At 33.6% G+C, this 15,000-nt stretch overlaps 1 protein-coding gene across 1 annotated transcript in view; it reads left to right on the forward strand.

Annotated features, from left to right (window-relative positions):
* Nucleotides 1-124: 124 nt before the first annotated feature.
* The window catches only part of LOC134237999 (Bardet-Biedl syndrome 1 protein-like), a gene marked incomplete at its 5' end in the record, with an annotated part of 19,937 nt that continues 5,061 nt past the window's right edge, over nucleotides 125-15,000 (forward strand). The window contains 5 exons of the mRNA XM_062720126.1: nucleotides 125-248; nucleotides 1,018-1,246; nucleotides 1,633-1,791; nucleotides 13,514-13,647; nucleotides 14,655-14,789. Of these exons, the coding sequence (XP_062576110.1) occupies nucleotides 125-248; nucleotides 1,018-1,246; nucleotides 1,633-1,791; nucleotides 13,514-13,647; nucleotides 14,655-14,789 (781 nt within the window). The remainder of the gene's footprint in view (nucleotides 249-1,017; nucleotides 1,247-1,632; nucleotides 1,792-13,513; nucleotides 13,648-14,654; nucleotides 14,790-15,000) is intronic.

A 15,000-nucleotide genomic window follows, 5' to 3' on the forward strand; every position in this document is an offset into this window, starting at 1 on the left:
GATGTATATACACATTGAAAAGGTCAGTGTATCACAATTAAATTTTTATAAATCAAATAGATGTACAAAGTTTATCTAGTTATGTCAAATTAAGCTTGCCTCAAACTCAAAATTTAATTTTCAGGGGGACAACAGACCCGACAAAGAACTGTATTGAGTTGAATTCTCAGCCTGTAGGACTGGAGAGGATCAATAAAACAATTTACGTGGGAACAATGGATGAATCTCTACACTGCTACACATCTAAGGTAAGAAAAATTACAGACAAAGCTCATTATCTCAAACTCAGTGGGACAGAGGAAAATCTTCGAGATAGCTGTGGATTCGAGATAATTCCAGGTTAAATACTTTTAAACAGAATAAGCTAAGAGATTAGGACTTCAAAAATCAAGCTTTTTTTTTTTTTTTAATTTACATTTCCATTGTATATAAACAAAATTCCATATAAATTGCTTGCTACATAGTGGTATATATACAAAGGATTTTAAACTCACACACACACCCTCCCTTACATACTCGTTCATACTTTCACCCCCACCTTAAATACAAACAAAAGAGGCAAATGGTTTTGCAAACAAAAGCAAGCAAAGATGTCTGTACAAAGAAAAAAAAAGGACACGGCAAAATGCTCCTCAGTGAAAAATCTAAGACCAAAAAAAAAGCTTTTAGATTTATGATAAATGGAGCCTGTATATTCACATACCTTTTAGGTTTACTGTTTCAGCCCATGCCGATTTTCCCGTTACCGGAAATAAACATTCGCTATATAAACATTATGGAGAAAACCGGAAACAACAAACTTTGTAATCTCCGGAAAAAAAATTCATGCCTTAACTCATAAGGCATATCCAAAGTTCAAATACAAAAAGCAATTTTCATGATTTTCAATAATCAAGCTTAGAAATATAACTTAGAGAGTTTTCAAAGTTTTGAGATACATGTATAAATGAAAATATAAACTTCAGCAAGAAAATTGTTTATCTCTTCTATAGAATGTCATAAAATTCCATTATTTAGGGTAAGAAGTTGTGGACAGTAAAGCTACCGGGGAGTATGACGACTATGGAGGTGATAGACTACAAGAGTAAGGGCTTTAAGGCGGTGATAGTGGCCCTCAATAACTGTCAGGTCCACATCTATAAGGAGAAGTACCTTGTCAACGTCATCAAGACGGACGACGTCGTCACCGGGCTCAAGTTCGGACAGTTTGGCCGGGAGGAAGGAACTCTCATAATGACCTTGAAAGGTACTTATCTTTTAAGTATTATAGCTGTGTTTGTATTAGCAGGTGTAATGAGTGGGGCAAAAAAACCATTTGCACTGCAAGCTCCTTTGGCAACGCTGTAAAAAGTTCACTCTTGAAAAAAAAAGCTCACCCTGCTTTTTTGAAAATTACTTTAGATTAAAAATATATTTACTAAAATGTCCACTACAATAAATACAATAGGACTGAGTCAAGAGGTACACCATTAAATATTTTGATTTAGTATTAATTTTTCTCTTGATGAGATTTCACTCCTCAGGCTAGCTTCTTAAATGCTCCATGGCATGTTGAAAAAACATAACATTCATTTTTTTCTGATAATAAAATTAAGTTTGGACTTCTTTGTAAGACTACTTTTCTTCCTCTAGGTGGAGGGCTGATGATTAAGATTCTGAAGAGGAATGCCACGTTTGAGGAGAAGGATTTGTCTGGGGGTCCCCCCGCCGCTCAGAACTCTCGCCTCAACGTCCCGAAGAAAACCAAACTGTTTGTGGATCAGACCATGAGGGAGAGAGAAAGCGCTGTCAGTATGTATCACTCAGAATAAAAGACCATGAGGGAGAGAGAGAGTGCTGTCAGTAGTGTTTTTACGATGGTCGCCGACTATCGAAAAATCGTCGTTTAAAGGCCCAGATCGGCGACAATCGATTGTAAATATTATCATCGATAGATCACTATATTAATTTTTCAAGCCGATCAGGTTTAACTTTTATATTCACCAAAGGGACGTCACTCTAATCGGCGGTAAACAAAATGGCGAACATGCGTTGTGAAGAGGTTGACGCCAAATTATATCCATATCCTAGTCAAGTGCAACACGATCTAAAGTTTGGAGTTTTTTGGCTTTCGGAAAAAGGGCGATGGGCCTCCATGCAAAAATAATTTGCAGATGGACTTGGTTATTTGTAAATTGTGTAAAAAGTCCTATGCTAATAAAGATAAGTTGAAGTTCGCGGTCAAATGTCATGGAATTCTACTTGGCTGAATGAATAAATTTAACCTTTTTTAATCGTTCAAATTTTCGATTATATAATCGATTGTGTTCTTTCGATTCAATTTGATAATTGATAGTAAAATTTATCCGATTTTACAACACTAGCTGTCAGTACGTATCTCTCAGAAAAAAGGCTACTATATTGTACATGATTATTCCTCATGACAAGACTTTTTTGGTACCAACATTTTTGATTTCATGACTTTAATGACCATTGGAATTTGATCTACTGTTATAAAATTTTTAAAGCCTTGACTAAACTTTTGAACAGTTTGTGCTAGGTTTTTCATTTCTTCAAGACAAGACCATTTCTTTGTGTACCAACATTTTATGACCTCTTGACCTTAGAGTTTGACATATTAAAAAATACATTTACCCTTGCTTTGGCCATAACTTTGGCGATAGAGGTTTCTTATTGCATTTGTGTATTTTTTCATTTTTTTTTTTTTTTTTGTGAACTTTCTTTGGATACCAGCATTTGGAGATTGACATACACAGTGTTGAACATTTGTGCAAACATTTTTATTGCGATTGCTAAATACAGGAAGTCTTTGTGCACTGAAAACACATAAAGCCTCTTTCACTTATCTTTCGTCTGAAACAATATAATTTTACAAATGATATGTTGTGAAAGCAGGGCAGTAAAACTTGGTTATAACAAAGTCACTGGGACATATGAAATTACTCTGCTATATCTGTAATTTGTTGTATCCATGTAAGGCCTAGAAAAAAATATGTTTGTGTCCGCTTTCAGGCTGAAAAAATATAGGGTAGGTAGGTAGGCAATTTTTTTTTTTTTGCTTCTTTAATCAAAATGGGTATAGAAGTAACATAAATGACAAAAGAAATGGTGTTTTCAAGCATTTCTGTGACTTAAACTTATTATAGAAAGTTGACTCAAACTTCTTTCTGTCTTGAAAAGCTTGCAAAGTTGGAGACTATAATTCCATGGGTGAAATTTTGCACTTCATGGGACAAAAGCATTAAAAAATAATTTTAGGGTTGGCACTATAAATTAGGGTCGGTTGGGAAAGCGGAAACAAACATATTTTTTCTGAGCCTAAGGAAGTTTTTAAATTTTTATAGGTCCAGGGGGCTGGGGATCCCAGGTAACTTCATTTTATCTGTGAATTTGCAATATTTGTGTTTGTACTAAATGAGTTTTTCTGAATTATCCCCTATTACATTGGTTTAATCAACCTCAAGGATTTCGAATTCTACCTTGGTCTTCCATGTCTACAAATTAAAAGCATTTGTTTTTTTAGGATCACATGTTGGAATAGAAGGGGGGCACTGAGGCTAGAAAACTTAGCAACTATATGCTTGTGCCCCCTTAATAAAAACGTCTGATGAACTTTATGCTTCGCCACCAATATGGCAGGGGCATATAGTGTTCGTCATGTCCATCTTCTGTCTTTCCATCTTTCCATCCTTCCGTACTTCTGTCCCTCCGTCTGTCCTTTGGTCACACTTTGCGTATAGCTCAGTTCAAAGCTAAGTTTCAAAGAAACTATTCAAGTTATTTTTTATCAAATTTCATATGCTGAGAGATATTGCTGAGAGCTATGCAACCGAATCAACATTTTTTTTTACCTTGACCTTTCCTTTGACCGTGACCTCACTTTTCTTAAGTTAGTGTTCAGCTCAGCTTTAAAGATACATGTACAATGCAAGATAGTATAATCAAACTTCATATGTAGATATATGGTGATGTAAGTTATTCAAATGCATCAATATTTTTGATGTTAACCTTTCCTTTGAGGTTTACGTCACTTTACTTAAATTATGATAAGCTTTATAGTTTTAAAGATACCATTAAGGATATCCGATCCTCAGCCAGGAAGGATAACTCCAAAAATTAACATTTAAATTAAAATGCATAAAAATGAAGCTTGAGAATGAAATTTTTTCATGCAACAATTTTCATTTTATTCATCTTTATAAGATTCAAGGTCTTTGGAAGTCTTAGAGAAGGTATTATAAAAGTTGACATTTGTTCCCTATAAAAGGAGAAAAAATTAATACAGTTTTAAAGAAATAAGATTTTCTTGAATCCAGCCTTAGATACCAATGCTTGTTAGCAGGATATGAAATGAGAAGTGATTTATGGTGTCTTGCAATGACAGCAAAAACCTTTTACACTATGTATTATAGAATACATGACGGAAAAAGAAGACAAAAAATACCAAATAAGTATAAATTTCATGACAATTTCTCTAAATGCCTGAATATCTATTGTTTTTTAGCCTAAAATATATTTGTTGATCAATTTTCAACTAGAAAATGCATTGCCGATATTCCAATTTGCTTTTTCTGCAAAAATATTGGAGATTTGACAATTTTCCCTCTTTAATATGATTAACTTTGTTCTTTTACTTTAAAGAAATACTGTGGATAAAATTACATAATCTTGTGGATTCAGAGATACTTTTATGAGTGTATTTAATTACTTAACTGCTAATATTATAAACCTGAGGATCGGACTACCTTAAAGATAGCATAATCAAACTTCATATGTTGATACATACTAATGCAAACTTTTCTACTGCATCAACATTTTTTTATGCTGACCTTTCCTTTGACCTCCTTTTCCTTTGATAAGTATTTAGCTTAGTTTCATTTAATAAACCATTAAGGACATTTTTATCAAACATAATATGCTGATAGGTATTAGTGGGAGCTATTCAATTGTATCAAACACTTTTGACCATGGGCTTTCCTTTGAACTTTGCCTCCCTTTTTTTTAATTTGTACTTTGCTTATCAGTAGTTTTAAAGAAATCATTTAAGATATTTTAATCTAAATATGCATTCATAGTGATACATTATTTGGTGAGAATATAATATTTATATCCATTAATTTTTATTTCAATTTAAAGACTCTGTTAGATATTGTCATCAGACTTCATACACAAATACAAATTTTCATGTTGCATTACTACTATAAACTAGACAGGCATTCATGTCCTGTGGACATATTTCTAGTTTTGGCTGGTCAAGGGATTTTTGGTAGTGCATAGTCCCCCCAATCTGAAATTGCTTCTTACGGGCCTGTAACTGTGAGATGAAACTCTATTGTCCACCATAAAACTTTTTTAATCTTTTATTTCTTTTATGTACAGAAAATATAGGATTTTTCATTCATTTTTACATTTTAAACTTTTTCTCTTGTCCACATTGTTAATTATTTAATGTGTATACCAGTAAACCTATAAAAATAAAGACGCATGTATGTTTTAAAGATTTTCATGATCTAATTGAAAGTATAGTCTCTCTATGAAATTTTTTGTCTACAGGGAGATCCAAGTCTGTAATAACTTTTTCACTGCAGGAATTTTATTTTTTTCACTTGCCCTTTCTGACATTCAGCAACAAACAGATTGTCATTTGTATCTATACACAGTCCACAGGGATAACTCAGTCCACAGTCTATGTTATGGAGGAATTGTCCATCCTGGTCTATGATGTGGACACAGACATTGTTAACATCAGCTGTAAGGATGTGACTCTGACTGTCTGTGGTGATTCCTAGTGGATTGAATGATTTCTTCTTTGGAGCAGGAGTATGTCCAGTGTACTTAAATCTCAGTTTCCCAGCCTGATTGACCACCACTACTGCATTAGCTCTCCAATCAGACACACAGATATCCAGGTTCCTGTTCTCTGTAATGTATCTGTTAGAACTACCAGATGAATAGAGAGGATTACCTTTATCATTAAACTGAATGGTTTGTTTCTCTGTGGAGCCATAGTAAAGGACAACTTTTGTTTGTTTGTAATCATCACTTTCCATGATAACCAGGAGGTCACCAGAGGAGGTACTACAGACACCAAGAGGTTCCCAGTTCTGTAGTCTGATCACCTCCTCTATCTTCTCATTCTTCACAATGTTCACAGTTCTATCACCATAATCAATATAAACTAGATCTCCACTTTTTGTCACTGCTATGTCACATGGCTGTTTCCCTGACTTGGCTGTGATTGACTTGAGTAGTGATCCCTGATTGATGCTGTAGAGTTTCATGGTGATGCCATTTCCATTTGTCCAGATTTCTTCATCACTCAGACAGGCCACATTGTAAAGGTTACCATACCCAGTGTCTATGGTGGTGACAGTCTCTGGTTCATCAAGCAGCTGTTTGACTGGAGGAGAGGATCCAGCTTCTGGTGATTTCTGTGTTGTCTTCATGCTGTAGCCATGTTCTAATGTTACAGAACTTGGTGATAAGGCTCCAAACAGTTTACTAATCTCTCCTCCTTGGATTCTACCATGTGTAAATTTTGGTAAAGATGGAAGATTTTTTTCAGGTAGATTTTTATATCTTGTAATATTAACAGATTTTAAATTTAAAAGCTTTGAAACTTCATTAGACTCTACAACAGTATAGGATGTATCAATTTCTTCCTTGATGCAAGACATTGTCTTTTTTATTTCATCCAGATGTTTCTGTAGAGTTTGTAACTGTGTGTTTTTCATCTCATCAACTTCAGTTTGAAGTTTCTTGACAAGTTTGTCAATTTCTCAGTGCCAGGCCTCTCCATGTTTTGTTATGGCTGTTGAGAGATCTCCATATTTCTTTTCTAACTGACTTATTCTGTTTTGTACATCAGAGACAACGTTCTGGTAGGTTGGATAAATTGTCTCACGTAATTCATTTTGTTCTTTGATAATTTTATCCTTTTTTTCATTTACAACATTTAAGATGTCAAAAAACTTATGACCTAGATGTTGATCAGAAGTAAGGCACTCTGAACAAACAGAAAGTTCACATTGTTTACAGTACAATATACATCGATTGTTATGCAAAATACATGAAGGGTAGAGGGGGGTGGATTTCCTGGCCTGAAATTTGACAACTTTGTGGTCCTTGGATTCATCTGTTGAGATGTGTTCTCCCACGCAGGCCTTACACAGGTTGACAAGACATGTATCACAGTGCATCTGTACCACGGCAGTCTCACACAGGTCACATCGCATCACGTCCTGGGCACTGGTACGGGGGTCCATGGTTTAATAAACCTAGCATGAAAAATGGCATTTGCTAAAACATTCTTATATTACTTCAATAAAATAAACAAGGCCAAAAAAATTAACAGTAATTAATAATTTCTTAGACACTGCTGCATCAAGTCAAAATCTGCTGCATTGATCATTGAATAGGGAATTAACTCAAATTTATATTTTTCAAAGTTAAAAATAATAGAATTATTCACCTTTTCACAGATGCTTAGATAGACAGTCTTATTAGGTAAACAATATATTTCTTGTTAATTTATGGTTTTAAATCTATAACTTTAAAAAATTTTAAAACTTGAATACAATATTTTATTTAATGTAAGAGAAAAAAAATTAAGAACTAGTTGATATCATCAAAGTCGCCCGCGTGGCGCATTGGCTAGAGCATCTGCTCTAGAGTCGCGAAGTAAGGAGTTGATACTTGCATCAAGGATCCCACTGTGGGACTTGGAGACTGTTCCTTTGGATCAGACCTATAAACCTAGGTCCGGCAACATTCTTGGGCGATGGCACAAAAAAGATACCTCACTGCTCAATGGCCCTGTATGAGTGCTGAGTTTAGGACAAAATTTGTAGCTCTCCATCGGCAAGTGGTGGCCTTTCCATATGGGTGAAAAATTCTTCAGAGGGACGTTAAACAAGATAGAAATTCAATCAATCTTTTTGTTTGTATGTCTGACATGAAGAAAAAGGTGTAACACCTCTAAAACAGAAATCTCCTGCTGCGAATGTGTGAAGGGTGATCAAAAAGTTGCCAAACTAATCTAATAATCTCCATAAAAGAAACCAAATCAGGTTTTAGTGTTTCTTGTTCTGAAAAATAAACTTCTCTTTTTATATTACATTTATACAATATATATATATATGCTATTGCCTCTGTTCTACCCACAGTGGAGACAGTCACATGATATGCTCCATAGCATACTCTTCACATCATCTCAAAGATTTTTTCAAGGCCTATCTGGCATTTTTTTTCTCAGATATGTTATTTTCATAATAAGAATAATCCATGCATCCTAAAGTACTGAAACACAAGTACCCTGTGGACAAGTCGATTTTTTAAGCTTTAAATAATCCTTGTTTATGGGTATGTAGAGTCTTTAAATAGAATTTACATAAATATAATTTGTAGACTAGTACATGAAGTTTCAATGTACAATCAAAATAATGTAAGAGCAAATTTTGCCCTTGTTTTTTTTTTATTATAAATTATCTGAGGGTTATAAGCAAAAATTATCAAATAAACAGGTCTGGTACAATCACTAGATTTAGCTACGTAGCTTGATTTACCTACATAGCTTTATTTACCTACCTGAGGTAGCTTTATTTAGCTACCAAATTGATTTATTTCTATTAAAAAGCATTTTTCTCAGGGTGTGCAGAAAATATCATTTTGATGCAGTGATCATTTTCAACTTTGAACTCATCTGAAAACAACTCATGAAAAAATCCCTCTTGGAAAAATGTCTTTTTCTGCGCAATTGCAATCAAAGTTCTGAAAGTTTTGAACAGTTACTCTTTGAATGAAATGACAAAGAAGTCCAGTTCCGGTTAACACGATAATAGGTCGGTAATTATTCAGCACAATGTGAAGTATTCATACTCAGTCATGCCTCACCGGGCCCAATAGATAGGACAGTTAACCAAACAATGGAATTATATGTTTTGCTCTAAATTGTCCAAACGCAGCAATGTATAAAGTATCTCTGCTTTGGATTGTTTTTTTAAGCCTCCCTAGTATAAATTTCAAAAGTCATTTAATTGCGACTTTTTGTCTCTTTAATAAAAAGAAAACTTTTGAAAACTTACCTTGAAATAGCTAAATAAAGCTACCTGAAGTAGGTAAATAAAGCTACGTAGGTAATTCTACCTACGTAGCTAAATCTAGTGATTGTACTGGACTTGATGAATTCATGCATGAATGTTACCTGTAGGGACTGTCTTGTCAGCCAAATTGTACAATCTCTGTATGCCAGGTAATCATATGACCCACTTATGTGTTACCCGCAAAATTTAATGGCGTCTGTCTTGTCGGCAAAATACTTGTACAATCTCTGTATGGGTATCACATGACCCACTTACTTGTGTTATATTTTACTTCCTGGTCTATGTGTACTGAAGATTTAAATTAGCACTCCTGATGACAGCTGATTTCTTACTTGGCTGAATTCTTATTCATTGTTACTACTACTGTAGTATTAAGATAACTTTCATAAGTACATATATTTTTATGTGACCGAATTGATGGATCCAGTGTGTATATTTGTCTGTTGTCAATGTTAACCTTTGCCATAACTTTTGAACCATGAGAGATAGAGACTTCATATTACTTATGCATGCTCACAAGCTGTTTCAAATGACAACAATTAAGGTCAATGGCCTTGTGACCTTGACTGTGTGATATGTGCTAAAAATACCCTTTTCTAACTTTTGCAATTACTTTTGAACCATAAGCAATAGAGACTTCATGTTTGAATGCATACTCCACTAATTGAGTTATTTTAAATGAAACCAAGGTAAATGACTTTGTTGACCTTGACTGTGATCTATATGCTAAAAATAGCTTTTTCAAACTTTTGAAATTACTTTTGAATCATAGAAGAAGGAGACGTCATATTTATTATGCATACTCCACTAATTAAGTGCTTTCAAATGGCACCAAGGATATTGACCTTGTGACCTTGACTTTAACCTTTATGCTTTTTTTCGAACTTTGTTGCTGCCGGGCGTATAGTGTTTCACAAACACATCTTGTTTAATTAAAAATTAATAATTAAGAGTAAACCCTCTCTATAATTTATTTTAACTCTTCTAAAGTAGCCAGCTGCCTTGCACATATAATTCACGTACTGAATTGATTCATGAAAATTTATTAGAAGGTCCTTTCCCAAGGAATATTCCTGTGAAATATGAGAGTCCTTATAGATATAACTGTTCAAAAGTTGCTGACAAGGTTAATTTTTTTGCCAAGGTGGAAAGGTCAAAAATAGTTATACATGTACCAACTGAATGGTCTTGTCACCATGAATACACTTATGAAGTATGAAAGTCTAACCACCAACAGTTCAAAAGTTATGACCAAAGTTTACTGGTTAAAGTTTGGTATTTTTTGTAAAAGAGTACCAAACTCCAAGGTCAAGAAATAATATTTGGTGGTACCAAAAAAAGGCCTTGTCACATGGAATACAAGGTCTGTATGAAAGCCATGCCCAGTCAAAAGTTACAGACAAGCTTAGTTAAAGCAATATGAGCTGCAATTTAGATGTCAGAAATTTTTGTTGCAACTTGCAAGATTGTAATTAACTATTTCAGGGACAGAGAAAAAGAATGTTAAGTTTATAAACTGTTGTTGCTCATATTTGCAATGGAAGAACTATTTATGAGCTATGTTTGAAGCAAAATTGAATTATTGTTGTCCTGTAAACATTTTTTTTAAATAATCCTATGTAATTGATTGTACAAAAGCATTTCTTCTGAAACAGCTTAGTTCTTAATTTTAGTATAATTAACCATAAATGTTTAAATTACATAAATATTTATCAAAATAACACATTTAAATACGTGTATAAAGGTGAATAAAATTTTCAAAAATGCAGCTAATATTGCTTTAAAGTATTTGAAGACAAACACAAATAGATAAACAGACAGATGGACAGAACAAAAACTCTTCGGACCACAAATTCTCCACTTCTGGGGCATAATAAGACAGCACTCATAGTGAAACCTTCCTCATGTAGCACAAAATAAAGTTTCGAAATCATGGTTGCATCTACAAAGGAATCACAGGAAAGGACTTGCTTTTAATTTTCGAAAAATCAAATATCTGCTTTTGAAAAACAAGATGACCATACAGTTAGTAATGTTATTTTATTTTAAAATTTCCATTTATAGTGAAAAATTCGAATTTCTTTAGATCATGGCCCAGATGGGGGTTGAGTTTGATATATTTACATTCACTGAATATTTTCTTCTTTATTTCTTCAGAAAACCCATTGCGTTCATCCTTGCATAAACTACATTAGGCATATCACCTGTACAGATTTCTTGATCAGTGGCCGTTCCATCAATGAAACATACAAAGACGTTCGCATCATTAACACAATAATTAATATTTTTAATCCTACTTAAAATGATACTTAAAATGATAATTTAAACAGATATAAATATAAACAATAAAATGTCTTTCTTTCTTTGTTATTACTAGAATGAATGGTCGCAGCTATTGCAGAAAAAAATTACATAACCCGCTTACGCGGGTTATGTATTTTTTCTGCAACAGCTGCTTCCGTTCATTCCAGTAACAACAAATAAAGAAAGCATTTTATTGTTTAAATAATACCAATAAAAAATAACAAAATTGTCTTTTGCAGTCCAGTCCAATACAAAAATTCGTACAATGTAATATTACGAAAAAAACGTAAGATTACGAGAAAGCATAGTATTACAAGTTATCGTAATATAAAACTTATATTACAATTTTTCGTAATGTAGTTAAATTACGAATACGCTTAATATAGCAGATTGTAGAAACTATATTACGAGTTTTCGTAATCCAAGACAAATTCAAGCATTGCAAGAAATTGAGTGGCGGGTAGCAAAGTATGACGTTTACTACGAGATGTCACGGGCGATAACTTGTACGACTCCTACTGAGATTTGAATTCTGTGTATTTCAATAAGAATTGCACGAACACTTGTATTATGAGACGAGGGTGTGATTTTTAGGGTAGACTTAGCAAGAAAAATAGGGATTTTGGGTGATATAGACCAATGCGACATGCTTAAGCGAATATTGAAATTTACTGGAAAATTGGCCTTATCCTTGAGAAAATTCCTATAAAAGAACTAGAGCAAAGCTCGTTGCAAAGCAACGAGTAGGTCTTCCGTCCTGTTTGACCGGAAGTGAGTCAACAAAAGAAAGCAATGAGCTTAGTCGTCTCCAGTCACTTTATAATTTCAATTTTGCATCAAAACTTTAAAAAATAAACTATTTTTGGCTACTTCCGGTTTGACCGGAAGTGATGTCGATGGACGGAAAATTAAGTTTTATGCTTCCAGTGACATATGTTACCCAAAAACTTGTCTAGAACGGCAAAAATATGCATTTTCTGACTACTTCCGGTTTGACCGGAAGTGACGTCGCCGGACGCATTTTGACGACTTCAATAGATTAAGCTTGACGTTTTGAACAACTTTGCTTCTTGGATATATTACAAATTCTCAATACTTTTTGAGATATCTGGAAAAAACTTTTGGCCCCTCTAGATCCCTTAATTTAGGGGTCAGCCCTTTTTTCGAGATATCATTTGAAAGATCTTGTAATTCTGCACAAATTTTGTTCTAAATGTTTTTTAGTTTAGAAGATAAAAAGCAAAATATGTGTAAATTTTTGCTCTTTTTGGCTTTCTAATTTTTTACCCCTATATAGCGCCATTTTGAATAGAGAAATCGAAAAACAAAAACTGCCATGCACAACTTCAATCCTTGTATTATCTAAAATCAGTAAAATTTCTGCTCCAGCTTTAGCCGTCTCTGAGCCTTTGTCTGGAAACGAAAGCCTATAAATTTTCGTTTAAAGGGAAATAACTCCAAACCGGAAGTGACTTTTTGAAATTTTAGATAGCATTCTGATAGAGTTTAGTAACGTCTATAAACTCTGAAAATTTTAGCAAAATCCATTGAGAAATGAGTGAAATATGAGGCCTCAAAGTTGGCATCTAGGAAAAGGAAAAAAAAAGAATAATAAGAATAATCTTAATCATCAGAATCAGTAGAAGGTCTTCCGTTGGAAACGGAAGACCTTAATAATAAAAGAAATTGTCCACTCACCCATTGCTGGCGGTACTTTCTTCTTGAATTTCCATGCTTTCTGATAGGTGTAACTGACCAAACTGACCGCGTGCTATCAAAAGATGTGGAATCTGATATATTAATGACGTCATACTTTGCTACCCATGACTCAATTTCTTGCAATCCTTGAATTTGTCTTGGATTACAAAAACTCAAAAAATATAGTCTCTTACAATCTGCTATATTATGCGTATTCGTAATTTAACTACATTACGAAAAATTGTAATATAAGTTTTATATTACGATAACTTGTAATATTACTCTTTTTCATAATCCTACGTTTCTTCGTAATATTACGAATTTTCGTATTGGACTGGACTGTTTTGGGATTGTACAAATATATGTATTACTGCCTTCAAAATGTTATCTTTATACTATATCTTTGTCAGCCATGCACAGGACGTTCCAGAGGGACTTGTATCTACTGAGGCTGAACACACTTAGGGAGTACGCCAAGTCCTTAGACAACAGCATGAATCCCATCTCATCTGATCCCACCGAGCCTCTCAAACTCAATGCTCAGGTTTGTATTGTGTTATAGTACAAGTGATCTCATCTGATCCCACCGAGCCACTCAAACTCCATGCTCAGGTCTGTAGCATATCAGTACATGTGATCTCTACATGTACACATCTCATAGCATTTTACATATATAAAAAATGTGTACAGATTAATATTCTTACTGAGCAGCAAAAAATAAGATTCTCAGGGGCATATCCAAATATGTATAGAAAGAAGAATGAATTATTCTGAGGCTAATAAATGTATAACATTACAAATCAATTCAATTCCAAATAATTGAATTTTAGTTGTAACACATCATTTGATTGGGTCAATCACTAATCCATTTTAATATAATTTAATTCTGGTTGTAATGCTGTATTTGATTGGATAAAAAAATTACTTCATATTGTATAAAATGGGTTGCCTACGTCACAATGACTTACGTCAAAAATGTATCAATCCGCCTGATGCTACATTCAAATTTTGCACAAATTTAAGTCATTTCTTTAAAACAATCATCTTTTTTTCTTACATCAAATGAATGAAAATTAAGTTATAAGCAATGAATTTAATAGCTACCAATTTTATACGGTATTAACTGGGTTGGAATAGTTTACGCTTTTTTATAAACCTCTTCGCGGTTTATAAAGCATAAACTGCCCCAACCAAGTTTATACTGTATAAAATGGGTAGCTATTAAATTCATTCCTTATATAACTTGCAATACGTCACAATGAGTAACGTCAAAATCCTGTAACTCTGCTTGATGTTTCTTTTAAAATATGCCAAATTTTAAGCCTTTTTTTTTCGGAGGAAAAATTGTCTCATTGTCTACACTGAAATTAAATTATAAGGAATGAAGCTTATTTCAACTTATATTATATGATGTAACAATACTTGCGGTTTATAAAGCGTAAACTGCCCCAAGTTATGTTTTATCGTAATATAATAACAAAAGTTAAAATAATTCGGCTTCATTCCTTAAACATTTATGTGGTTATATTTGTACGAACATGTTACTTTCAGGTCCAAGGAATTGGTCCTACCTTCAAACTAACAGTCAATCTACAGAACACGTCCCTCAGTCAGCCCTCCACCAGTCTACTGATTACGTTCTTATACGATGAGAAACTGTACTCCTTCAAAAAATCCTTCATTGAGGTCTGTATTCTACCATTGTTACAACCACTATTGAAATAATGACCACTATTGAAATAGCTATATCAATAGTGGTTGAGAGTACATTTCAATAAGAAGCATAGGTAATAACCACTATTGAAATACAACCACTATTGAAATAATTATATCAATAGTTGTTGAGAGTGCATTTCAATAACAAACATAGGTAATAACCACTATTGAAATACAACCA

The sequence above is a fragment of the Saccostrea cucullata genome, unplaced genomic scaffold (genome assembly GCF_032062105.1).
Source record: "Saccostrea cucullata isolate Sc308-1 unplaced genomic scaffold, CSIRO_AGI_Scuc_v1 ctg3265, whole genome shotgun sequence".
Classification (NCBI taxonomy): Eukaryota; Metazoa; Mollusca; class Bivalvia; order Ostreida; family Ostreidae; genus Saccostrea; species Saccostrea cuccullata.